The sequence below is a fragment of the Urocitellus parryii genome, chromosome 5 (assembly GCF_045843805.1).
Source record: "Urocitellus parryii isolate mUroPar1 chromosome 5, mUroPar1.hap1, whole genome shotgun sequence".
Taxonomy (NCBI): domain Eukaryota; kingdom Metazoa; phylum Chordata; class Mammalia; order Rodentia; family Sciuridae; genus Urocitellus; species Urocitellus parryii.
In genome coordinates this window covers 177,912,595-177,935,479 of record NC_135535.1, presented here as the reverse complement: position 1 = coordinate 177,935,479, position 22,885 = coordinate 177,912,595, and the positions used below count along the sequence as shown (strand labels likewise).

The following is a 22,885-nucleotide window of genomic DNA, read 5'->3' as shown; positions in this document are numbered from 1 at the left end:
TAGCACCTTGCTTTTGCTGAGGCTGGCTTTGAACTCGCGATCCTCTTGCCTCAGGATCCTTACGTGCACCAACAGGCATATATATATATATATGCCTTATTTTATATATATATATATATATATATATATATATATATATATAATGGTTTTTATATATATATATATATATATATATATATATATATATATATATAAAACCATTATATATATAATGGTTTTTTAACTTGTTGATAGACCCTTATTTAATTTTTTTATTTATATGCAGTGCTGAGAATCGAACCCAGTGCCTCACACATGATAGGCAAGGGTGCTACCTCTGAGCCCCAGCCCCAGTCCCCTCCTGTCACTCTTACAGTGCTGACAGGCTATCACTCACAACTTATGTCATTTCATAGGAGTCCCCCTGCATTTACTGAGATAACACAGGATTGTGGTTAAAAACTGAGGTTTAAGAATCGCAGAAAAAACAACAACTGTTACATAGTGCAAAGTGTTGTTCTAAATGCTTAAAAATTTAGGACATTTTGGTTGTTAACACAATTAACATTTAACATATAAAAATCTATTAATCTTTACAAACCCCAAGGGGTAGGTCAAATATTCTCTTCACTTTAGAAATAAATAGAAGCACAGAAAAGTTAAGGAACTCCCATTAGGTCACAGAGCTGTAAGTACAGAATTCAAATGTAGGCAGACAGGCCTCCCAAGCTCATATTCTTGATCACTATGCAGGCTTGAGTCCTCAATAACTAGGCTGTTTTAATTCCATCTGTTCAGTGCCACACCCTATGGTTAGAAATAGTGCTTGGCCTCTTGGCACAGGGCAGGAAAGGTGACTTGAGAGCAACGTGGATTCCAGTCATGGCTCTGAAAGTGAAGCCTAACCAGTCCTGGGCAAGCCTATTGTTGTCTCTCCTGGAGCCTCAGTTTCTTTCTTTGTAAAATAAAGGATTAGATCCGGCGGACAGCCCTTCCAGTACTGATATTTTATGAGCCTGGGATTCCTGGCTTGATTCCTTGCAGCCCAGACCATACAGGCTCTTCCTGGCCAGGTCTGGTCCCTCCCGCTAGGCTCATGTCTTGCATTTGGCTGTCTTTCCCATAAATAAGAGAAAAAAGAACAAGGGAAACTATCCTCCTGAGAGACTGGGAGGGACCTCACGGCTGCTCTGTTATCCTTTGAAGAACTTACAGTCATTAACCAGAGAACTACCTGCCAAGTACAGGACGGAAAGAAACTAGACCAAGGGGAGAAATGAACTCACACAAAACCTGGTTACACTCAAAGGGGCATGCATGAGTACTTACAGAATCGACAACGTTACAGAACAAAGATGAGCCGGCTCCTTAAAGAACTGAAGACAGGATACACAGCCATGAAGATGGAAAGGGTCAGGGAAGGTGGGACAAACCAGATAAACTATGCATTAACCAAGCCTATTTGCAATCTGGGAAGTGCAGGACAGTGCTATAGCAGGGATCCATGCTTCCCAAGAGCCCTGAAGGAACTGGTGTTCCAAATCAGCTGACATGCACAGAATTTCTACTATGTGACAGGTTCTACCAGAAATTTACTGTATGTGTGTGTGTGTGTGTGTGTGTGTGTGTGTGTGTGGTTCTGGGGATTGAACCCAGGGCCTTGTGCATGTGAGGCAAGCACTCTACCAACTGATCTATATCCCCAGCCCCTACATTTTTATTCTGTTTTAGAGATGAAAAGATAAGACTCCATGGAGATCCAGATTCTAGTTTCAGATCTTCTGTCATTTGCTATGTGAACCTAGTCAAGTGACTCCCTTTCTGGGGTCTTGTTCACTTTATCTATAAAATAAGTGGGTAGATAAGGTTACAGGGCCTTTCAAGCTCAGAAATTCTATAATCCATGAAGTTACCAAACACTTATTTCATATTTACCTAGGAAGTCATTTTTTCTGGACTAATTTAATTTCTTTATATCTCAGGCCATTGAAACTCAACAGACTTCTCTATGCTGAGCACGTAATACATGAATCCACAAGAAAACCAGTATTAGTCTTGGGCTTTGGTAGCTCTTGTGATTCTGTTCCCTGTGGCGCCATCGGGCATCATTATCTGTGGTTGGGGGCACCATGCTCTTTACCAGGGCACTCAGTCAAAGGGGGTGAGGAAGATGAAACTAAATTTCAATCTGCCCTCTGCCATGAGGCTCAGTCCAAATCACTGGTGTATTATCTGTGGGTGCTTCTGAACTGTCCATCAAAGGAAAGCAATTGGCAAAACTGAAGGCATGGCCAAGTTTGTATCGATCCAGACTTGTCATTTTATCTTTGCTCAGAACATTTCCAAAACACCTCCTTTCACCTTCAGTGGCTTATAATACCCACCAATACAATCAATCGTATCCTTTATGGATATTCTGAACCAAGTCAGCATTAGCCAGGAGGCTTGAATGGACTGTTTCTAAAATCTCAATCCAAGCTCAAAGGATGAAGATATTTTACATAATGACAGCATAAATGGAAAATGGGGACAGCCTTGCAAGGTGATTCCTTATAAAAGGACAATCTTTATTTAGCTGAGCATGCCCTGCAGTGTAAAATAAATCTGTTTCATCACCTTCACACTTTCAAAACATGGTAGCTACCGAATGCATTTGGCAAAAACACAGAATAACAAAAACTCTGAGAAAAATATTCCCTGGATCCTCTGAGCCTCTGATGTGTGGTTTTCACATGTGGACCATGCATGGTTCTCTGCCACCACTATCAAGTCATTCATTTGAGGCTCTGACCTTTCCAGCAACAATTAGATTTTTCCCTGCTTTATTCACATTCTTTCTCCTTTATTTGGTGATCGATAACTACCAACACCATTCATTCCAGATTTCTTGGATTAGTCTCAATTTTAAATATTCTGCCCTTCTATCCTCTGAATAAAAAGTTTCCAATTTTTTATTTGGAAAATACAGTCACCATAATAATGGCATTTTCCTCACAAAAAAAAAAAATATCAGTTCATCCAGAGCTGCACCATCATTACGGTTTGTGGCCATCAAAAGGAGAACTGGCAAAGTCCAGCCAGGGCCTGAGACCATTTTCTGGGTCTCATTGAATAAAAAATAATGTATTTCCTATTAAACAATTTAGAACTCAGATGAACTTCTCCCTTGGTCTAGAGGAGAGTTTTTCAAGGCCCAGGAATTACTATTTGATGGAAGGGTACACAATCTGGAAAAACTGAAGACGTGGGGCTTTCCAACAGCCAAACTCCCACACGCTGGCTCTCGAGGCACACATCACACTCACTATTAAAGTGTCACCATTTATAATTTGGTGCTAAATCTCTCTGAAGCTAAGCTACCCAACTTGGTCTACTAACAAATTGATTCCTTATTCTATTAAAATATAGGGAGAAGGAGATGTTTGGACCTAATCTTAAACCAAAAATAAAGTTATTCTTTCTTTCATACCAGCACCATGAAAAGAAAATCCAAAAACTGGGGTTTGACTCCATGCTTGTAGCATTTAGGAAAGAAAATCGGGCTGCCTCTGGTGGTATTTGATGCCTTTACCATACTTTTATGTCCCTTTCTCCCCCAGGGCCTATGCTGAATCCTTAGAGCACAGAGAAAGAATAGAAAAGTTATACTCACAGGGAGATTGTACAACATTTGTCAACTGCTTGAATACACAACCCATTTCCAGTTCTTCTGCCACACCCTAACCTTGTGAGGGAGGAAACAACTTCCACTTAATGTCATGACTCTGCAAAGAAATGCCACTGAGTCATGTTTTTCAAGCTCTGGTCAGTTGGTCAGGACCCTTGAAGATCACAGAACACTTTAAAATGAATTAAAATGCTAAATGGCCTTCCCCATAGTTTTGATCATTTCAGCATGATCCTAAGCTATATGTTCTGACTCAGATGTGTGTAGTTTGCTTTGGACTTTGTTCTTGCTTACTTACTTATAAAACTTCTTAAATGTACTTCTAAATTACAGCAATTCAGTAAAAAAAAAATCAAACCTTTGGGCTTGGTTTCTTCCCCCTAGCCGCTGAGTCATAAAAATAAATCTCAGCCATTTCAATAGCCAACACGCCCCTCGCATTAAGAATTGGTATTGTTCCCCATGACTCCCTTTCATCCAAAGGTCACACCCAGCTCACATTTGAAGAAAGAAAGAGCTCAACATTTGCACATTTAATAGGAGAACAGAATCTCTGCCAAGTTGTAGGGGAGAGTTGCATCAGAACCTTCCCGAGAACCTTCCTGAAGAACTTCTTACTAAGGAGTGACTCTGGGCATGGACTTTAGAGGCAGCCAGACCTGGGTCCAAGTCCCGACACCGTGTGACTTTGATGAATCTGCTTGCTGTTCCTTGTACTGAATAATGCAGTGAGGGTGTTAATAATACCTGCCTTATAGAGAGTTCCTACGAGAACCAAAGGACAGAGGACAAACAGGGCCTGACACATAGTAACTGTCCAAGTGCTTGCTTCTTCCTGCTACAGGCATTTCAGGACTTAGCCAATGGTGAAGTCCTTCTCCCTTTGCTTTTCTTGCACACCCTGTGTTAGGAGCAACTAGGTTCTCTCCAAATCAAACCTCAAGAAGACACTGCTGGGAGAGGCAGAATATTTACTCAATCCAAAATCCAAGGCCAGGATTTAAATCAGGAAGTCACACACTGGTGGGCTTTTAAAGTTGGGATAACATGTGTAACTTGTAATTCCTTAAATCACACGTGCCAGTTGCATTCACAATGTCTGGCTCATAGCAGCACACACATCTGCCCTCACTCTTTTTAAACCCAAAAGAACTAAAATCCCAGGCTCTAAAGTGACTTCCTCAAGGTCACACACTCAGCTAATGGCAAAGCTGAAGTTGGTACTTGGGTTTTTTTTTGGAGAGAAGATAGACTCTAGTATTGAGAGTCTTGAAGTCAGTTTGAAGAAACACCTCTCAGATCCCCAAAGTGATCTCCCCAATTTAAAAGGACTTTCTCTAACCCTTTACCATCATCCCCATCCCTGGCCACCACTGAGATACAAAAATCAGACTACCTTTAGCCCCATGGAAACTGGGCCTGGTAAGTACTGGGGGCTTGAAGGACAGGGACAGTGCCCTAGGAGAAGGGGGCTTCTTTCCCCACCAGCCTCGGCAAAACAAAGCAGTCTTGGATCTTTCCTTGTGAGCACAAAACATCTGGAAATTTTATAGCCAGTTGGAAAGGGGAGCCAGGAACAAAGAGATACAAACATGACCCTTCTTTATCTTCCAGGCCAACTCTGGAGAAGTGACAAGCCTGGATCTCTGGGTTCACAGACTTGGAAAGACCCTTTTGGATTTCAATGGAAATGCTGATTCTGTCCCAGGTATTGCAGGAAAGAGCTGGTTCCAAGCTCTGAGGGAAGGGGGAGAGGGGTGTGGCTAACAAGCCTGCCCTAGGTCTGGGAAGGAGAGAAGGAGACACCAGGAGTGGCTGGAAACTGCCTTTCTTCATTAATAATTCAAGGAATCATTCAAGGAATATGTATTGAGCACTGACAGAGAAACTCTGGCTCAGAGTCCAGGTTGGGAATGGGGGGCTGGCAGGAAAGACCACTCAAAGCATGTGAAACTAAGCTCAGACCGGAAGGATAAATAGGAGTAAGCCAGGCAGAGAGTGGTCCCTGAGCCAGGGGAGGGCAAACTGTGTTCCAGGACCAGATAATAAATATTTTACTCTTTGCAGGTCATACAGTCTGTCCCAGCTACTCAACTGCACCATTGCAACATGAAAGCAGCTACAGACAGACAATATATAAAGGAACAAGTGTGGCTATGTGCCAAAAACCTTTTGATGGCTCACATTTGAATTTCATATCATTTTCACATGCCATGAAATATTCTTCTTTGGATTTGTTTTTCAACTCTTTAAAATTGTAGAAGCCACTCTTCACTTGTATTTTAAGAATATCCGTGTTGAGTTGTATGGAGGTTCAAGTCAAGGTCACTCCTGACTAGGGAGATGGTATTCATTTCTAAACCATAGATTCTCTTAGATCTTTGTGTCCAGGCTGGACCTAGGGTGAGACATGTGAGCTGCCCACTACTCAAAATTAAAAGAGGCACTCACTGATTCAGCACAGGATTGGCACTTGGGAGACCTGAGAGTTAAGTTCCTCCTTAAATTTTGTGTCCTGGGCACCTCACACATCTCCCTCTGCCCTGGCTCTGCTTGTACCTGTGCATAATGAGGTACATTACTGGGAGGTAATGGCTTCTTCCTCAACCATTAGTGCTGGCTGCCTTCCTGGTGATGCACAAGTCTGCAGACTGGAAATGTGTTTCTCTGCCACTAGTCTGAGGGACAGAATTTGTGTAAAAAGAAAAATGATTCATAGATAGGGCTGGGATTGTGGCTCAGCAGTAGAGCACTCGCCTAGCACATGCAAGGCCCTGGGTTTGATCCTCAGCACCACATAAAAATAAGTAAATAAAATAAAGGTAAAAGAAATGATCCATAGAATAAAGAGCTTAGGCCAAAAGGAAGGAGAGAGAAATGGGAAAAAAAACTGAAAACTGGAGATTAGGGACGATCTGAAAGAAGTAAGATAAAAAAAGGAAATCTAATTGAAAGTTATTGCACTGGACATGGTGGCACACACCTGTTATCCCAGCTGTTGATAGGCTAAAGCAGGAGGATCATACGTCTGAGGCCAGCCTAGGCAACTTAGTGAGATGCTGTCTCAAAGTAAAATTTTAAAAAGGAGTGGGGATATAGGTCAGTTGGTAGAACACTTGCCTAGCATGCATGAGGCCCTGGGTTCAATCCTGTACCACAAAGACAAAAGAAAGGAAAAAAGGAAGTTGTTGCTTATGGGGTAACTTAAGAGAGACTGAGAATCAGACTGATTTCCAAAGAACAGGTTTAACAAGTTCACTGTGCATTAAAAGTATAAAACTTCTTTGCCATTTCCTTGACTTTCACTCATTATATCTCTACCTTTATTTAAGTCTCCACTGCAAAGCCTATATCTGATAATGGACTTATATTTAGAATATGTAAAGAACTCAAAAATTAAAAGACAATTCAATAATTTAATAATAGGCAAAGGAGCTAGGGTGTAGCTTAGTGGTAGAGTACTTGCCTAGCCATGTGTAAGGCCTGGGTTTGATCCCCCAGGCTGACAAAAAGCAGGCAGGGGGGAGAAGATAGCAAAGCATTTGACTAGACATTTATTTTTAAAAAAAGAATACAGATGGTGAACAAGCACATAACAAGATGTTCAAGGTCATTAACCATCGGGAAAATGCAAATCAAAACCACAGTGAAATACCACTTCATAGGTACTAGGATGGCTATAGCCAGAAACATAGACAGTAACAAATGCTGCTCAGGATATGGAAAAATTGGACTCCTCATGCATTACGTTACAGAATGTAAAACAGTGCCATTGTTTTCAAAAACAGTCTGTCAATTCCCTAAAAGATAATGCAGAGAGTATATTCTAAAACGCCATTCTAAAACTCCTAGCGGCATACCCAAGAGAATTAGAGATATATGTCCTCACAACAGCCTGTACTTGCAAGTTCACAAGGGCACCTGCAAGTTTTCAAGGAGCACCATTCATACTAGCCAAAATTGAAAACAACCCAATGTCTAGCAACTGATGAATCATAAAGTAAAATAAAATGTGTTATATCCATACAATGGAATATTATTCTACCATAAAAAAATGAAGTACTACACAATGTAGATGAATCTTGAAAACAAACTAAGTGAAAGAAGCTGATTACAAAAGACCATGTGTACTGTATGAGTTCATTCAGATGAAAGTCCAGAATAGGGAAATTGGCAGTGACTGAGAGTAGAGCAGTGGCTTCTTAGGGTTATGAAAGGGGTAAGAGGCGGGAGGAGGGAGGGTGATGTTAAAGGGCACTGGGCTTCCTTTAGAGGTGATGAAAGTGATCTAAAATTGACTGTGGTAAAGGCTGCGCTGTACCCTTTATATGGGTGAGCTATATGGTATATGAACTGTATCTCAATAAAAATATTTTTTTAAAAAAAGAATAAAAAGAAATCAGAGAATCTCTCCTCCCTCCAAGGAGATCTGCTACTGTGCTTCTGAGAAAGGACACTCCTTTTCCTCCAAAGGTGATGACAGGTCTTTGCTTTGCTGGAGGCTGAGGTAATTTTTTAGGGTGCTTTGTGAAGGTTTGAGGGAAAGGCCTGGGATTCAAGGCCGGGGGCCAAGTGTAGGCAGGCTTGCATGAGTGAGCTCTGCAGGATCCATATTTGATGATTGGTTTTTGGATGTTTGGCTCTGGATGTGTCCAGGTCAGCTGCTAGAACAGCTAACCTATTTGGGGTTTTGTGGGGAGACACATCAGAAGCAAAAAATGAGTCCAGCACCACTCTTCAGAAAGGGCCTGCCTAAGTCACCAGTTAGTCTAGTAAAGGGAATTAGAGGATGGTCACCCCAGCCCCACACTGATGCTTCAAGTCCTGAGTGCTGAATCATTTGGCCACTAGGGCAAAACCTCCCCATCACCCCAAGATGCCTATAAATACTAGGGAGGGGGTCTGCTCTACTTGAGTCAGCACTCACAGAGAGGAAACTCCTACCACTCATGACTGTGTGGCAGTCATTCCATGGGGTGCCTCAGGAAGATGCAGGTTGTGGATGAGACCAGGGCTCCACGTGATGGTATTATGCTTCCTCATCCACTAACTCTGATTCTTTTCTGGCCACAGATACAAACTATGACCCATCTTAAGGGACTGGGCCTCTGCAGATGCTAATGCCCATGATGCAGGACATCTGGGGAAGAGGAGGGAAATGCTGCTGATACTGCCTCAAGGCTACAGTGGCCCAAATGCATTCACCTCAAACTAGAATCCAAGATCAGGGGTTTTTGTTCCATCTCTTACTGAATCCCAGCCAAAGAACAGGTATAACCCCAGAGATACAGAAGTAAGTCTATTCTACACTGTCCCAATGCAGTCATAAAGAAAAGCTGCCCAATCATCACAGAGCTGGCCTGGGGCAGCCCATCACATTTTCCACTGATGCACTAGACGTGACTAAGCTGCCCAGGGATGAGTGGGGGCTGGATTCCCTTGACTCTGCTCAGCAGAAGGGCCAGCATCATCCTATACCCATGTCATGAACCTCGGCAATAGAAGAGGCAGCCTGGCATCTCACCAAGAAAAGGCTTCCAGCTTCGCCTAAGCACCCCATGAATTTTTAATTATTTCAAGGTCCAAACTGTCCCTGAGCTCCAAGGCAACCAAATTTCCAGACCATAAAACAAGCCATGTCATTGTTTCAGCAGCCATCTCTTACAACAGGAGACGGGGGCTCATTGGATATTTGATCACTCATAAAAGTTATAAATTAGAAGATGAACTTATTATCAATGGATCCCTTTACACATAACAGAGACATTATCTCTCTCTTAAGGTCCAGTTTAGTTCATTTTGAAAGAGACAGAATAAAGAATCAAGAATATTTATACCAACAAAGATTTTGCTGTTAAACGCTCAAAAATTGTCATTGCCTCTTAAGTTTCATTTTCAGTTTGGTAGTAAAGAATGAAGAAGAAACATTTTAAAAGGAAGAAAGCAGGATATGGAAGCTGGTTTTGACCTTGCTTTTTAGTGTACAGTTTTCCTTGTCTGATTTTTTTTCTCCTCCTGTGGTACTGGGGATTGAACTTGGCCTCACGCATGTTAAGCTAGTACTCTACTGGTGAGCCACATCTCCAGCCTGAGTCTAATTAAAAAAAAAAAAAAAAAAGTTTTTTTACTCTTTTCTCTGTATTTTCTTTTTTAGTTTTTTTTTTTTTTAGATGTTGATGGGCCTTTATTTTATTCATTTATTCATATGTGGTGCTGAGAATTGAACCCAGTGCCTCACACATGCTAGGCAAGCACTGTACTACTGAGCCACAACCCCAGCCCACTTGTATTTTCTTGATTTAATCTTTTTCATTTTTATTCTTTGCTTTTTATTTCAATCTGAAGATTATTTTTCTATCTTGCCATATATATCTGTGTACAATAAACCCTCTTGTGGATCAAGGCAGGGAAACAACAGAGGAGCTGGTGGAATTTCTGCCCTTTCCACCCCCAGTCCTCCTTCCAGTGCAGGTGGAACTCAGGTTACATGAGGGCAGAAGCAGAACTTGTACTTTACCTTCAGGATAACTCTAGGATTCCAAACTTCCCAAAATTCAGACGGGGAAAGAATTTTTTAAAAGGATAAACACTTTTAACCAATCTTTAACCTGGAGACTAGCTCTTTGCCAAAATACCTCACCTTGTTGAGCCAATAAATTGAGAGCAGGAGAGAGGGAATACGACTGACAAGGGGTTAAGGGGCAGGGCTTTCATGTTTTACAAGCAGGAGGAGGAGGAGGAGGATACCAATATAGTTAGTCAGCATGCATTAATTCTCATTAATGTCTTCCGCTCAACTCCATTCTTCTCTGCACAGCTGTGCAAATATAAATTAATTGGGTCATTTTGACCAAGGCATCCAAGAAAAAAAAATTAATGTGAGGCCAAAGAATTAATTGGACAAATAACACATTTTTTCGACACGTGGGAAGGATTTTTCAAGCTACCACATCATAGATTGAGAGACATGCAGGCATTCCTTGGTAATCATGGAGAATTGGTTCCAAGACAGGATTCCTAAGAATGCCAAAATCTGCAGATATTCAAGTTCCTCATATAAAATGATATAGTATTTTTATATAACCTATCCCTATCCTTCTGTATACTTCAGATCATCTCCGGATTACTTCTAATAACTAAGATGTTTCAGTTCTATGCAAATAGTTATCACACTATATTATGATAACGACAAGGGAAAAGTCTGTACATGTTCAGAACAGACACAATATTTTTCAGATACTTTCAATCTGTATTTGACAGAACATATAGATGCAGAACCTGCAGACACAGAGGGGTAACTGTTCGTTCAAATTCATCCTTTGTAAACATCCCCGAGTAAGATGCCACCAAAGAGCAGAATGAGTTGGGAATGAGACCACCACGAAGCAGGTAGTGAATGGCCCGAGAGAACAGTAGCACTCTCTCTTTGTGGCACTGTGCAGAAAGTAATATTTAACACCCACAATAATACCATTATCTCAGATGGAAGGGCAGTCCCTCTGACAGTTTACATATGTAAATAGGAACAAAGAGGTTAAGCAACCTGCCCGTCAGTGATAGAGTCAGTCACAATTTGTTTTCAGTGTTTAAAAAAAAAATTGGCATTAAACCTATACAAAATAGTGCAGTTCATTTTGACATATTCATAAATGTATATAACATAGTTTCTCCCTTTAAATCCCCAGTACTACCCTTATTCTCCCTGTCCTCCCTTCCCCAATCCCCTTCCTCTACTCTATTGTCTTCCTTCTATTTATTTCTTTATTTGATGCACAATATACATTCAGGTTGACTAGCTCTAGAGATTGTTTCTAACCCTGTCTTTTTCTAGGTACTTGGCATTATGCTTGCATTACAGAGAGTAAAAAAGGTAGGGCTCGGTTCTTGCCCTTAGCAATTTACAATCTGACTGGTGAACCAGGAAGGACATGCATAAAATAATGAAAAACAGAACAGGAGCACATCATCAAGTATACATCTTTTAGGTGAAGGAGGCAATTCATGAAAGTTGGGGGCACATGGTATGTATAGCTCATCTGGGCAACACTTGAGAAGGATTTCCACCACATTGTCAACTAAATAACAACATGTAGAGAAGACCATACTTGAGACAAAAATGATGGATCCCTGACACGCCACGGTGTGCGTGCTCAGGAAAAACTCTCCATTTCAAAAATCTCCCTTAAGAGGATAGACGGATGGCCAACCCATCCCCAGCTGCATCTTAAGGATTAATAAAAATGTCTATAGTCCCCCTGAGCTTGATCTCAGATGGGAGGGCAGTTCCTGCAGTCCCTCTAAAAGAGGTGTGGCAACTTCTCTCAGCCTCCAAAGACTAAGGAAGGAGGAGAGAATTTGCATCACCTCCTCCTCAGTTCAATTCATTGAAAGTTAACCAGCCCAGCGCCTGTGACTGAGGAAAAGGGCAGATTTGAGAGAGGGACCATAAAGGACTCAGAAGAAGCAATCACAGGGTTGCAGAAAGGAGAAAGCCAGAAGAAAGCACTGGCATGCAATGAATGATCCTGAAATTTAACCAGACTCACAAGCTTCCTTGAGAAATTAGGACAAAGTTTCTGAAGGGACCTGTTTCCATTCCCTTTATCATGTTGCCATTTCTTGTGTGCTCTTAACGTTCAAGTGTACCTGTCTACAGAAACCGGCACTTTTAAGCAGGTCATTGTGATGCTTTCAGTGGCAATCTCACAGTTGGAGGTGCTGGGCAACTTGTAGTACAAAACAGTGCAGGGAGGCCCCTCCCAAGCTTCACACATGTGACTCATGTGGGGAAGAGCCACAGAAGGAAATCCACAGACACTGGCTGGGGTGAGTGGTCATCTGTGCAGAGCAGGCCTACTCCCCAGGCAGACTCCCTGCTGTTCCTGAGAGTCCAAGTAGGGTCAGGGTCCTTATTTCAGGGCAAATATTCCTAAAATGTCTCAGTCAAAAAGCAAAGTGCTCAGTTTAAACTCCTAGCCAACAGTTCTCAACTCCACAGAACTCATAGAATCACTAAGGGGACTTTTAAAAATTACCCAAGCTGTATCCAAACCCAGCACTTCCAATTGAAAGAGACTGGGATGGGCCTGGATACTAAGTGTAACATGTAAACGGGGTTAGAATCACCATGTCTAACTCAGCCAAGTCTCAGATAACATAAATATAAATTTATTGCTATTTTCCAATAGCAATAAATTTTGAGAAACTGAATTTTGAGAAACTACCTAAGAACAAAATGCCCGGATGGTAATATAATTCTAATTCTGCCATGCACTAGCTAAATGGCACATGACTTCTCAGAGACTTGGTTTCCTCAGCAATGTAATGGGATTAATCACACCAACATCAGAGGGTAGCTGAGATGACTGCATGACTTTGAGCACATAAATAATTTAGCTCAATGCACATGCTAAATGCTCAGTAGATGTCAGCTACCATAATTGATGATGATGGTGATGATCAAAGTACGAATATACCAGTGTTATTTCAATAAAAGGGATGTTTTTTCTAGACTGGGTATTTAGTCCTCAGGCAAAATTTTAAAGGAACTGTGAAGAACCGGAATACGAAAGTTCTAGAAATTATTATTTCATTTATATACAGAGAACTGGTGAATGAAGCAAGAGTATTTAGCCAGGATAAGAAAAAAGTGAGAAGGTAAATGGTACTGTCTTCAGATGTGACAGACTATGGACAGAAATCAGAGCCTGGAGATTTGGATGAGAATTTTTAAATGAATCTTTATTAATCTCAAATGGAAATTGAGCATTTCCTTCAATTATGAAAACAGGCAACAAATCTAAATATTGACATTTAGGTGACTTGTAGCCCTAGTTAGCTCAGGACTGAGGGGTTTCCCAGGATGGAGCTTATACTACTCAAATTGAGAAAGTCCCAAGCAAACCATTCCCTTCTTACATTCATCACTATTTTAAAATTATGGTAGTTACCATATTTCTAGATATCACTATTTAGTGTGTTAATAAGGAAGCACTTAAATTGTCATATCACAATTTTGAAAAATTTATAATCTGATCAACATAATTACAGGCTTTTTATTTCATTGGATGCATTTAAAAGCAGTGTTCTAAGTCCACAGGTCTCATCAGTTTGTCAAAGGTCTGAGACCACAGCAGAAAAATTTAAGAGGGAAGAGACAGGGACCATTGGTTGGAAAAATACAGAAACCCAGATTTAAATTCCTTTACATCTGGAAACCTAAAAACAACAATGAATTACATGATAGAAGGGGACTCAGACATTTATCTCCAAAGACAGCCCGTGGGTGGAGGCCTTTTTCTACTACCAGGAAGCTCCCTAATTCCTCCACTCCTGTGGATACATGAACTTGTGTTTTGTTGCTTACTTAGAGTGTTACAGAGTTGACTCAGTCTTGATAGCTATCAACTGGAGTATCTATTTTCCAATAGCTACAAATGCTCCCACCAAAAATTGTAATTTGACAGACTTAATATTTTTCATGAATTAAGACAATGGAAATTTGGATTTTGAAAAGATCAAGTTTAAAGAAATGGTCAAATAAACTTGAATTCTTACCGGAGACCACAGGTCTTCTGACAGACATCGGCCCCCACTGTGCCTTATCTCCACTGTGGGCAGAGGTTCCATGACTTTCCCACAAGGCAGTGAGAGGCCATTTCTTTTCTGATCAATGTAATTCCAAGCAACCAGTCCAATGTGGCCAGAAGGCAGGGTTCTCATGATTGCTCTCGTCCCCGTGTACACAGATTTCTTTACTTCCCTGTCATTTTTGCAAAATCTCCTGACTAACAAAGTGGACCGTTCCTTTTTGCTTTTAAAAAAGTCTTCTTCAGTATCTTCACAATTATCAGGGAAATCCTCAAAATGGCTCAAAAAAGTCTTAGTAGGTGCACTTTCAGTGAAATCCCCCCTGCAAATGCTATCACTAGAGCATATCACATCATCCTTCTGGCCAGAGCCCTCAAAGCAAAGGTATTTATGATTCAAGGTGTCCCAATGATCGCACTGCAGCTGCCCATTCCTGTTATCACAGTTTTTTGCCAAGTTTACCAGTTTACAAGTATATGCTGTGTAATCTTGCTTTTGCTCCCCCGCAGGAAGTGGAATGCAATTTCCACAATCGTCCAAAATTAAGTTTTCTGATAGGGTATGGAAAGCCTCTGACATTCTTCTGTCAACTTCATAATGAAAATTAAATACTGCCATGTTGCTGTCAGGCTGCGCTCCGTGGGTCTCGATGGTCTCAGAGTGACTTCCTGGAGGACTAATGCTCATGGGAGGTGTATCTATTTCCAGTTTAATTCCAGGGAACACCTTTCTTTCCAGTGGAGAAGGAATTCCAGTTTCCAAACACAGGCCTTCCTCCGTGACAGAGTTGCACGTTTCATAATAGTGGCTCTGAGGCAGGCCACGCTGATGGTTTCGCAGAATGTTGTTGCAGCTAATGTTAAGGTTGTTCACAGAATCTGGCATGCTTTTCTCCCAGCACTTTTCGTTGCTGTTCTCATCACTAAGCATTTTCTCCCTTGCTATGGAGAGAACATTAGGCAAGTGGCTTCCAGAAGATTCTTCTTTAAGTTTGCTCTGTTTTGAGATGGTATAAGAGGTCTGCCCAGCTTGCCGGACAGTATGTGCCTTTGGAATACTGATGTCAGAGTTTTCATTATTTTCATCTAGGGCCACCTGGGCAGACACCACTTTTTTCTGAGTCACAGGGATAAGAACAGAAGCTGCCATTTCTTCAGAAGTCATCTTGACCAATGCAGTTTTCAGCTACTGCTGTTGCTCCTCCCTGCTGATCATGTCAAGATTTCTAGAAAACAACTGATTGTTAAAACGATCTCAGATCTAAACAAGTGCTTCTGAGAAACGTGATGACTCCTTTCAATTAAGTACATTAAAAGCCAAATAAAATTTCCCAGCTCTAATTTCCTATTATGAATATTTTATTCTAGATCAGAGTTTTAACATGGAGATAGATTTTCTTTTCTCTGTTATGTGGAGCAAAAAAAAAATTTAAAAATTTAAAAAATCTGAAGACTTTCATTCAGGATTACATTCTGCAATTTCTGGTCCATCATTAACTTGCAGATTTAAAAATTCAGCTTGAATGTTTCCTGTAAGAAAAGAGATAACATCAAACATTGTGGCACTGAGCATGTTTTCAAAACTGAGCTCATCATTCTACATTAATACAAAATATAGTCCAATTTTGATTAAGAAGTTTTGTAATCAAAAGAAAATGTTTAAAAGAAAAAAATTGGGGGGTGGGGTGTTTAAACATTTCAGAACTTCTGCTTCCAGCCAAAATGGAGTAATAAGAACCAAATTTATTATCTCGCCTTTGATAACTAAACAAATTGATGAGGGTGAGGCAAAGAACAATGGTTTTCAGACATTGGACAGGCAAAACAGAACAGTGATCTCTGAAAGAAGAAAAAAAATGATGTAAGCCCTATAAAGGCTCGAATTTATTACTTGGAGAGTGTCCAAGCCATAGGGCAGGAAAAGAAACTCAGGCAGAACCCAACAGTGTACCTGAGAAGAAGAGAAAGAGTTCAAACTTCAGGAAGGTCAAGGAAATAAATAAAGAGAAACAAAAAATAAGAATGACAGCAGACATGTCATCAGAAACAATGCAACCCAGAGGGAAGTGGAGCAAATCTTTAAAAGTACTGAATTTGAAACAAAAAAAAAGAAACATTGTAAATGGAGAATTCTATACTCAGCAAAAAATGTGTTCTGCAAATGAAAATGAATAAAAACTTTTGCAGACATACAAAGCTGAAAGAATTCATCGCTAGTAGACCTTCACTATAAGAAATGACAAAGACAGGAACTGGGGTTGTGGCTCACTGGTAGAGCGCTTGCCTGGCATGTGTGGGACACTGGGTTCAATTCTCAGCGCCATATTAAAAAAAATAAATAAAAAGATGAAGGTAATTGTGTCCATCTACAACCCCCAAAACATATATATATGTATGTATGTATGTATATGTATATGTATGTGTATATATATATATGGTCAAAGACAGTCCTTTAGGCAGAAGGAAAATGCCAGATAGAAATCTGCCTACACGTAAAGTAATAAAGAGTCTAAAATGCTAAGCATGTGGGTAAATACATTTTTTTCTCATTTTTTAAACAAGATAATTGTGATAGTAACAAGATTATTGACCATTTAAAACAATGCATTGTGGAGTTTATAACAAATATAGAAGTAAAATATATAACCAAACACACAAAGGTCAAGAGTGGGGAAATGGGGCTAGACTGTGACAATGTTATTCTCTACGTGAATCATTATACTGTTAATTAAAGTTAGGCTGTGATAAGTTTGAAGACACATATTCTAAATTGTAAAGCAACCACTTTTTAAAAAGACACAGGTAATGAGAAAAAAATTAGTATCATAAGAAATTTCTATTCATTTTAAAGGTCAGAAAAAGAAGGAAAAGTGAACAAAGAACAGATGAGATGAGACAAATGGGAAACTAAAGGTAGATTTACATATTTCAAAAAGCAACTTTAGGCAGTATTTCCAGCCCCTTCCTCAAATATAAACATTTAAACTCCTGTTTCTTTTGAATAAGAAACTATTCACCTGAATATCAAAAAACAATTCACCTGAATATCAACAGACATTTTAAAAACCTTTGATTTTGAAAGGTATTATTCAAAAACTAGTTTATCCCATCTTCATTTTCCCAATACATCACTGGACCCCTTCTCCATGCTGGGTCCTGTGCTATGGGCTGGAGAGCTAGTACCTGCTAGCAACTCTACTAATAGAGGGAAGATGAAACAATTTCCATTCATCTGAGGAGGTGCAATTATAAAGGACATACAAGGCACTCTGGAACCAGAAGGTGCCCATCACAAGTAGGTACAGCTCTCTCCCAAGGCATCATCAGTCAGACTCTGTGGTCAGTGCCAGCTTGCTTTGCCTTTGCTCTTCACCACACAGATGTCCTTCTTCTCCTTGTTTTCCCATATTCCCTTTTCCCAAAAAGTTATCAACTTCCCCTTATTTTATTACTCACATGTCCCCTCACACAGTCTCTCGCCTGCTCTCAGCATACACCAGTCTTCACATCTACCCTAAAGGAGCTGACCACACCCTAGCAATCACCTTCTTCACAGGGTAAAATACAGCCATACAGAGCAGCACATCCTAGCTCAACACCCTAGCCCTTCCCACCTTTTGCATCTTACTTCCAACTTGGTTTCTTTTTGCTTTTCTTTGGAAAATGCCTCTTTTTTTAATTTTGTAGGTATATGCTCAGTGTAAAAAAAAAATTCAAACAATGTAGAAAATGACACAGGGAAATGTTTTAAAAACACTAATCCCACCATTGAGAGATGACCATTGTTAATATTCCAAGGGCCCTCCTTACAGAACACTCCCGTGCATCAATGTGCAAAGATGTAGGTATAAAACTGCACAAATACCAGTTTGTGTTGTACATGTTGTTCTGTAGGTGCTTTTTAAAATTTAAAGTGCATCATAAACAATTTTGCATGTCAAGAATGGTACAGATTGGCTGGGGATATAGCTCAGTTGGTAGAGTGCTTGCCTCGCATGCTTGGGTGCACAAGGCCCTGGGTTCAATCCCCAGCACATCAAAAAAAAAAAAAAAAAAAAAAAAAAAAAAAAGAATGGTACAGATAACTTGAAGGACTTATCATGCTAACTTGGGTTTAATATCTTTGCTGTATTTTTTAAAGGACACCTTTTCAGACCCAAACCTTCACATTGACAGTAGATCTGTCCTTTCTCACCCAAGAGGTAAGCAATTCAAGGTATGAGAGGCTTAAAATACATGATTATTATCTCATGTAAGTCTCACTCAATCCTATAAGATAGTGTGACAGTCTTTAAATATGTTCATAAATTCTTTGATACTTTTATTTTCAAAAGGTGGAGGCCAATTCCCTTTCCTTTGAATGTGGGTTGTGCCTCCTAACTTCCTTCTAACATAACAGAATGTGGTGGAAGTGATGAGTGTAGGTTCGAGACTGACATCATAAAAAACATTGGGATTTCCTCCTTGCTCTTTCTCTCCTTCTCCCACTTGTTCTCAGGACAAATGACTGCCAAGGACTGAGGACTCCCTCCAACAGCCATCTGAGTGTGCCATCTTGGAAGTGGCTTCCCCAGGCTCAGCCATGGCTTCAGATGATTGTAGGCACCACCTACGTCTTGACTGTAATCTCATGAGAGACATTTAGCCACACAAGCCATTCTCAAATTCTTGAGCCCAGAAACTGTGAGATAATAAATGTATATTGTTTTAAGCCATAAATTTGGGGTAATTTGTTACACAGCAATAGATAGCAAATACAGATAAAGTTCTGTTATCCACATTGGAAGATTATAAATGAAAGCATAGGTAAGTTAAGTCAATTGCCAAAAATTATCCTGGATCTTTGGCTGGAAAATATTGGAGACAGAACTCAAACCCAAGATGCTTGACTCCAGAAGTTCTTTTGTTCATCATGGACCAAACTGCTTTCTCTTCTATTTAGCCTGAAACCCCATGGGTTTGGTTCTGATGTATGTAAAGGCTCAAGGTCATGGGGAAGTGTCTATGAAGCCTCACAGATGTCATCACAAGAGACAACCAAGGTTCAGCAGCTCTGTTATATCAGTAACATGATGCTGAATTTACCATTACCAGTGCACACACTCCTTTCCCCACATCGAAATTTTATTTGTGTTTGTCTCTGGAAGGCTGAGGATTATACCCAGTCTGCTGAAGCAATGATCTTTGTTTCACCTCCAGCTGTATTCAGGAATGAGCAACATCACAGAGAGCTGATTCCCTGGAGCACTAGACTTGGCTCCGTCTCAGCCCATTCCTTTATTCAACAAATATTTGCTGAGTACAAAGTCAAATAAGTCACAAATCTGACCTTTGTTTTCCTTACAACCTAATAAATCACCAGACAATGTACAGTACAAACAGGGTTATGATCTGCATTAACACAGAGGAAGAGCACCCATCAGAGGAGATAAGGTGGGAATGGTTTCTAGAGTGGATTTCCTGGAGAAGTTGATGATTGAGATGAGTTTTTAAAGATAAGTCAGAGTTAGCAAGATGAAGACAGGGGGCATACTTTCCATGGAAAAGCAATGTGAACTATCAAACATCCAGACATAGGGTCTGGCACCTCTGGAAAATCTTTTAACCACTTTTGGGTTTGATTTCCTCTCCCATAAAATAGAAATGAAATCATCTATTCCATAAGGTTGTGAAAGAAATACTTTGAGAACTACCAATTCAGGGGAAATGTTTGTTATTCTATGCCTTGTAAATGTCTTCATGAGAGACAACAACCAAGGTTCAGCAGCTCTGCTGTGTCAGTGATGTGGTGTTGAATTTATTGTTGCCAGATACACATCCTTCTCTCCCCAAGTCTACTCAAATTTTATATATATATATGTATGACATACACATATATATATGTATATATATTCATATATCATATATATATATTAATGACTAGGGAAATGAAAGACCATAAAGTAGAGCTAGAGCTATGAACATTCAGGAGATGCTAGAAATCCTAGACAAAGCAGTAAGGTAAGAAAAAGAAATAAAAGGCATAAGAAAAATTAAGAGTAACATACAGGAAGCTTTCAACTTCAGGAGAAATACCACACGAGGATAATGCTGTTGATGGATTCTCATGAGCTAAATCAAGGGCTGGCAAACTATAGCCTAAGCCCAAAGCTGGCTTGCCACTTCAATTTTTGTATATAAAAATTTATTGGAACACAGCCACATCTATTCATTAATGTCATATTTCTGGCTGGTTTTGCATGATAACGATAGAGTTGAGAAGTTGTGACAGAGATCATGTGGTCCACAAAGCCAAAGATATTTATCACTTAGTCCTTTACAGAAGGGCTACTCCCTCTTAGGCAGCCCTTGTGCCAGATAAATAATGAGATAACAAAATGCCTGTTTAAAACAAGGAAAAGAAGTGGGAGGCTTGATAGCAGCCTTCATCTATTCGAAAAATCCAGATGAGGGAATGGGCTTACTTCATAGTTTTTTTTTTTCCCAAAAGGTAAGATAAGGGCCAAGACACATGAATTATTAGGGAGGAAGCTTAGGCTTGTCTAATAAAAAAATTCCCAAATATTTAGAGCTGTTCAAGAAAGGGTGAGCTGAGTTAGAGGATGGTTTTCTTTTACTTGTTGATAGAGGCATTTAAATTGAAACATAATATTCAGCATTGGGGGCACTCAATTTATTAATGGACACATTAATAAAGTGAATGGATGGATGACTATCAAGGTTAATTATAAAAATAATGTCTGATACTTATTGAGCATATACCATGTATCAGGTATATTCTAACTATAGTGTACATACTATCTCATTTAATCTTTACAATAACAGTATCAGTAGAGTGATGGAGACTCCTAATTGTCTCCCAAAATCTGTTATTATTTTCCCCAGGAATGGAACCTCAGAACTTTAGCCAGGCACATGACTATTCCTTATTAGCCTGTCTTACAGGTAGATGTGGCCCAGTGACTAAGTTTTAGCTAATGAGATATAAGCAATAGTGTTTTACAACTTCTGGAAAATATCCTTGAAGAGAGAGGGTGTGCCCTTCTCCTCTCCCTCTTTCTTGTTTATTCTAGTTAGAAAAAAAGGGGGGGGGGCATGATGGCTAGAGATGGAGCAGCAATCTTAGGCCATGAGGTGAATATGAGAACAAATGTCTTATATAGCATAGAAGAAAAACAAAAGCCTGGGTAGCTATTTCCTGGATTGGGGGAGGGAAAAATAAAATTCTATCTTATTTAAGCCACCACTATTTTAGGTTTTTTGTTACTCACATCCAAATCTCTTCCTGATAAAAGTAAATACTATAATCAATCCCATTTATTTGTGAAGCTGACAGTGTACAAGAATACAGACATGGGATATAACAAGGACTAATGAAGAATTCCTGTAGTGGAAAGAGTTGTGCTCACTAATTATTAGGATGTTTCCAATTTTGCTCACCTAAGTCAATTGGAATACTATGTATCAAAAATAATACTTAAGAAAAATGTGAAAGACAAACATTTTTCTTATTGTAGGTATTGGAAGGAGGTAGGGCTTAACAACAATAACAAAAATAAAATTTACCAAGAACTGTCAATCATTTATTAAGTATCTATTATATTCTAGAGTTCAGAAGATAACGCAGCTCTGGATTTGAGCTGAGACTTTACAGAGAGGTAGAAATTAGCTGCATCCATGGAGAGGAAAAGAATCTTTGAGTAGAGGGAACAGTGTCACAAAAGATGAAGAAGGAGGAAAACCCAAGGCAGAATCATAAATTCATCTGAATTTTTTTCAGGAGAACAAACATGTCTTTCCATCAACATAGAATTTGCTCAGTAATTTCACTGCCATGGAAAGAAATGCAAGGTAATTGTGAAAGCTGGTAATGGAATTTAATAGTCCTATTTGTATCCTTAAGAGTTTTATGGAGTCCCTCCAAGTGTCCGCGTATGATAGACAACTGACCATGGGACAGTCATTTACTTACATTATCTTCCTCAAGGCACACTCTGAAAAGAGATTAAAGAAAATATTTTGCCTTCACAATCCTTGCCTCCCTTTCCCCTTGTCACATGCACATGGTGGCCCAGGCATAAGTGTGCACACACCCACACACACATACTACATGACTCTAGTCAACCTTCACTTTTTCTTCTTCCAAATATCTGCTGCTCCACTCCCTCCTGACCTCCTTTCTCTGAACTATTATGATGGAAATTCCATAACTCACAGGAAATAAAGCTTTTTAAACATTCCCCAAAGGCACTGGTGTACTCATCTGGGTTCTTTTCCAAGACCACAAAGGTTTAACCCTTCACAACTTCAACTCCCTTTATTAGAAAAGTTTCAGAGTCTGGAATGCTGGACCTCAGACGTAGAAAACCAGAGACGCCCTTATCTTGACATCCTGTGTGTCCTGGACGTCAGGAGTTGGTTGATAGGCAGCTAAGAAAGATACACCAATATACTTCAACTAATACACTGCTAATAGAGTAAAATGGAGGGTCACAGAGTTTGTCCATACCTAGCTAACTCTCAATTGTAAAACTCACAGGGAAAGGAAATCCTTCCTATAAACATGATCTCTAATCTGTTTGCAAATTACCCATCTCTCCCAGAAATACGGGTCACAGACAGTAGTAGGATGAAACTTTAAGCCAAGGGT

General features: G+C 39.9%; 1 protein-coding gene across 5 annotated transcripts in view; it reads right to left on the bottom strand.

Annotated features, from left to right (window-relative positions):
• Plce1 (phospholipase C epsilon 1) overlaps positions 1 to 22,885 on the bottom strand; it is a 288,120-nt gene that overhangs the window by 239,505 nt on the left and 25,730 nt on the right. For all 5 annotated transcript variants that reach the window (XM_026397323.2, XM_026397326.2, XM_026397325.2 and 2 more), the window contains exon 2: positions 14,204 to 15,765. In XM_026397323.2, the coding sequence (XP_026253108.2) occupies positions 14,204 to 15,400 (1,197 nt within the window). In that variant the 5' untranslated portion in view covers positions 15,401 to 15,765. The remainder of the gene's footprint in view (positions 1 to 14,203; positions 15,766 to 22,885) is intronic.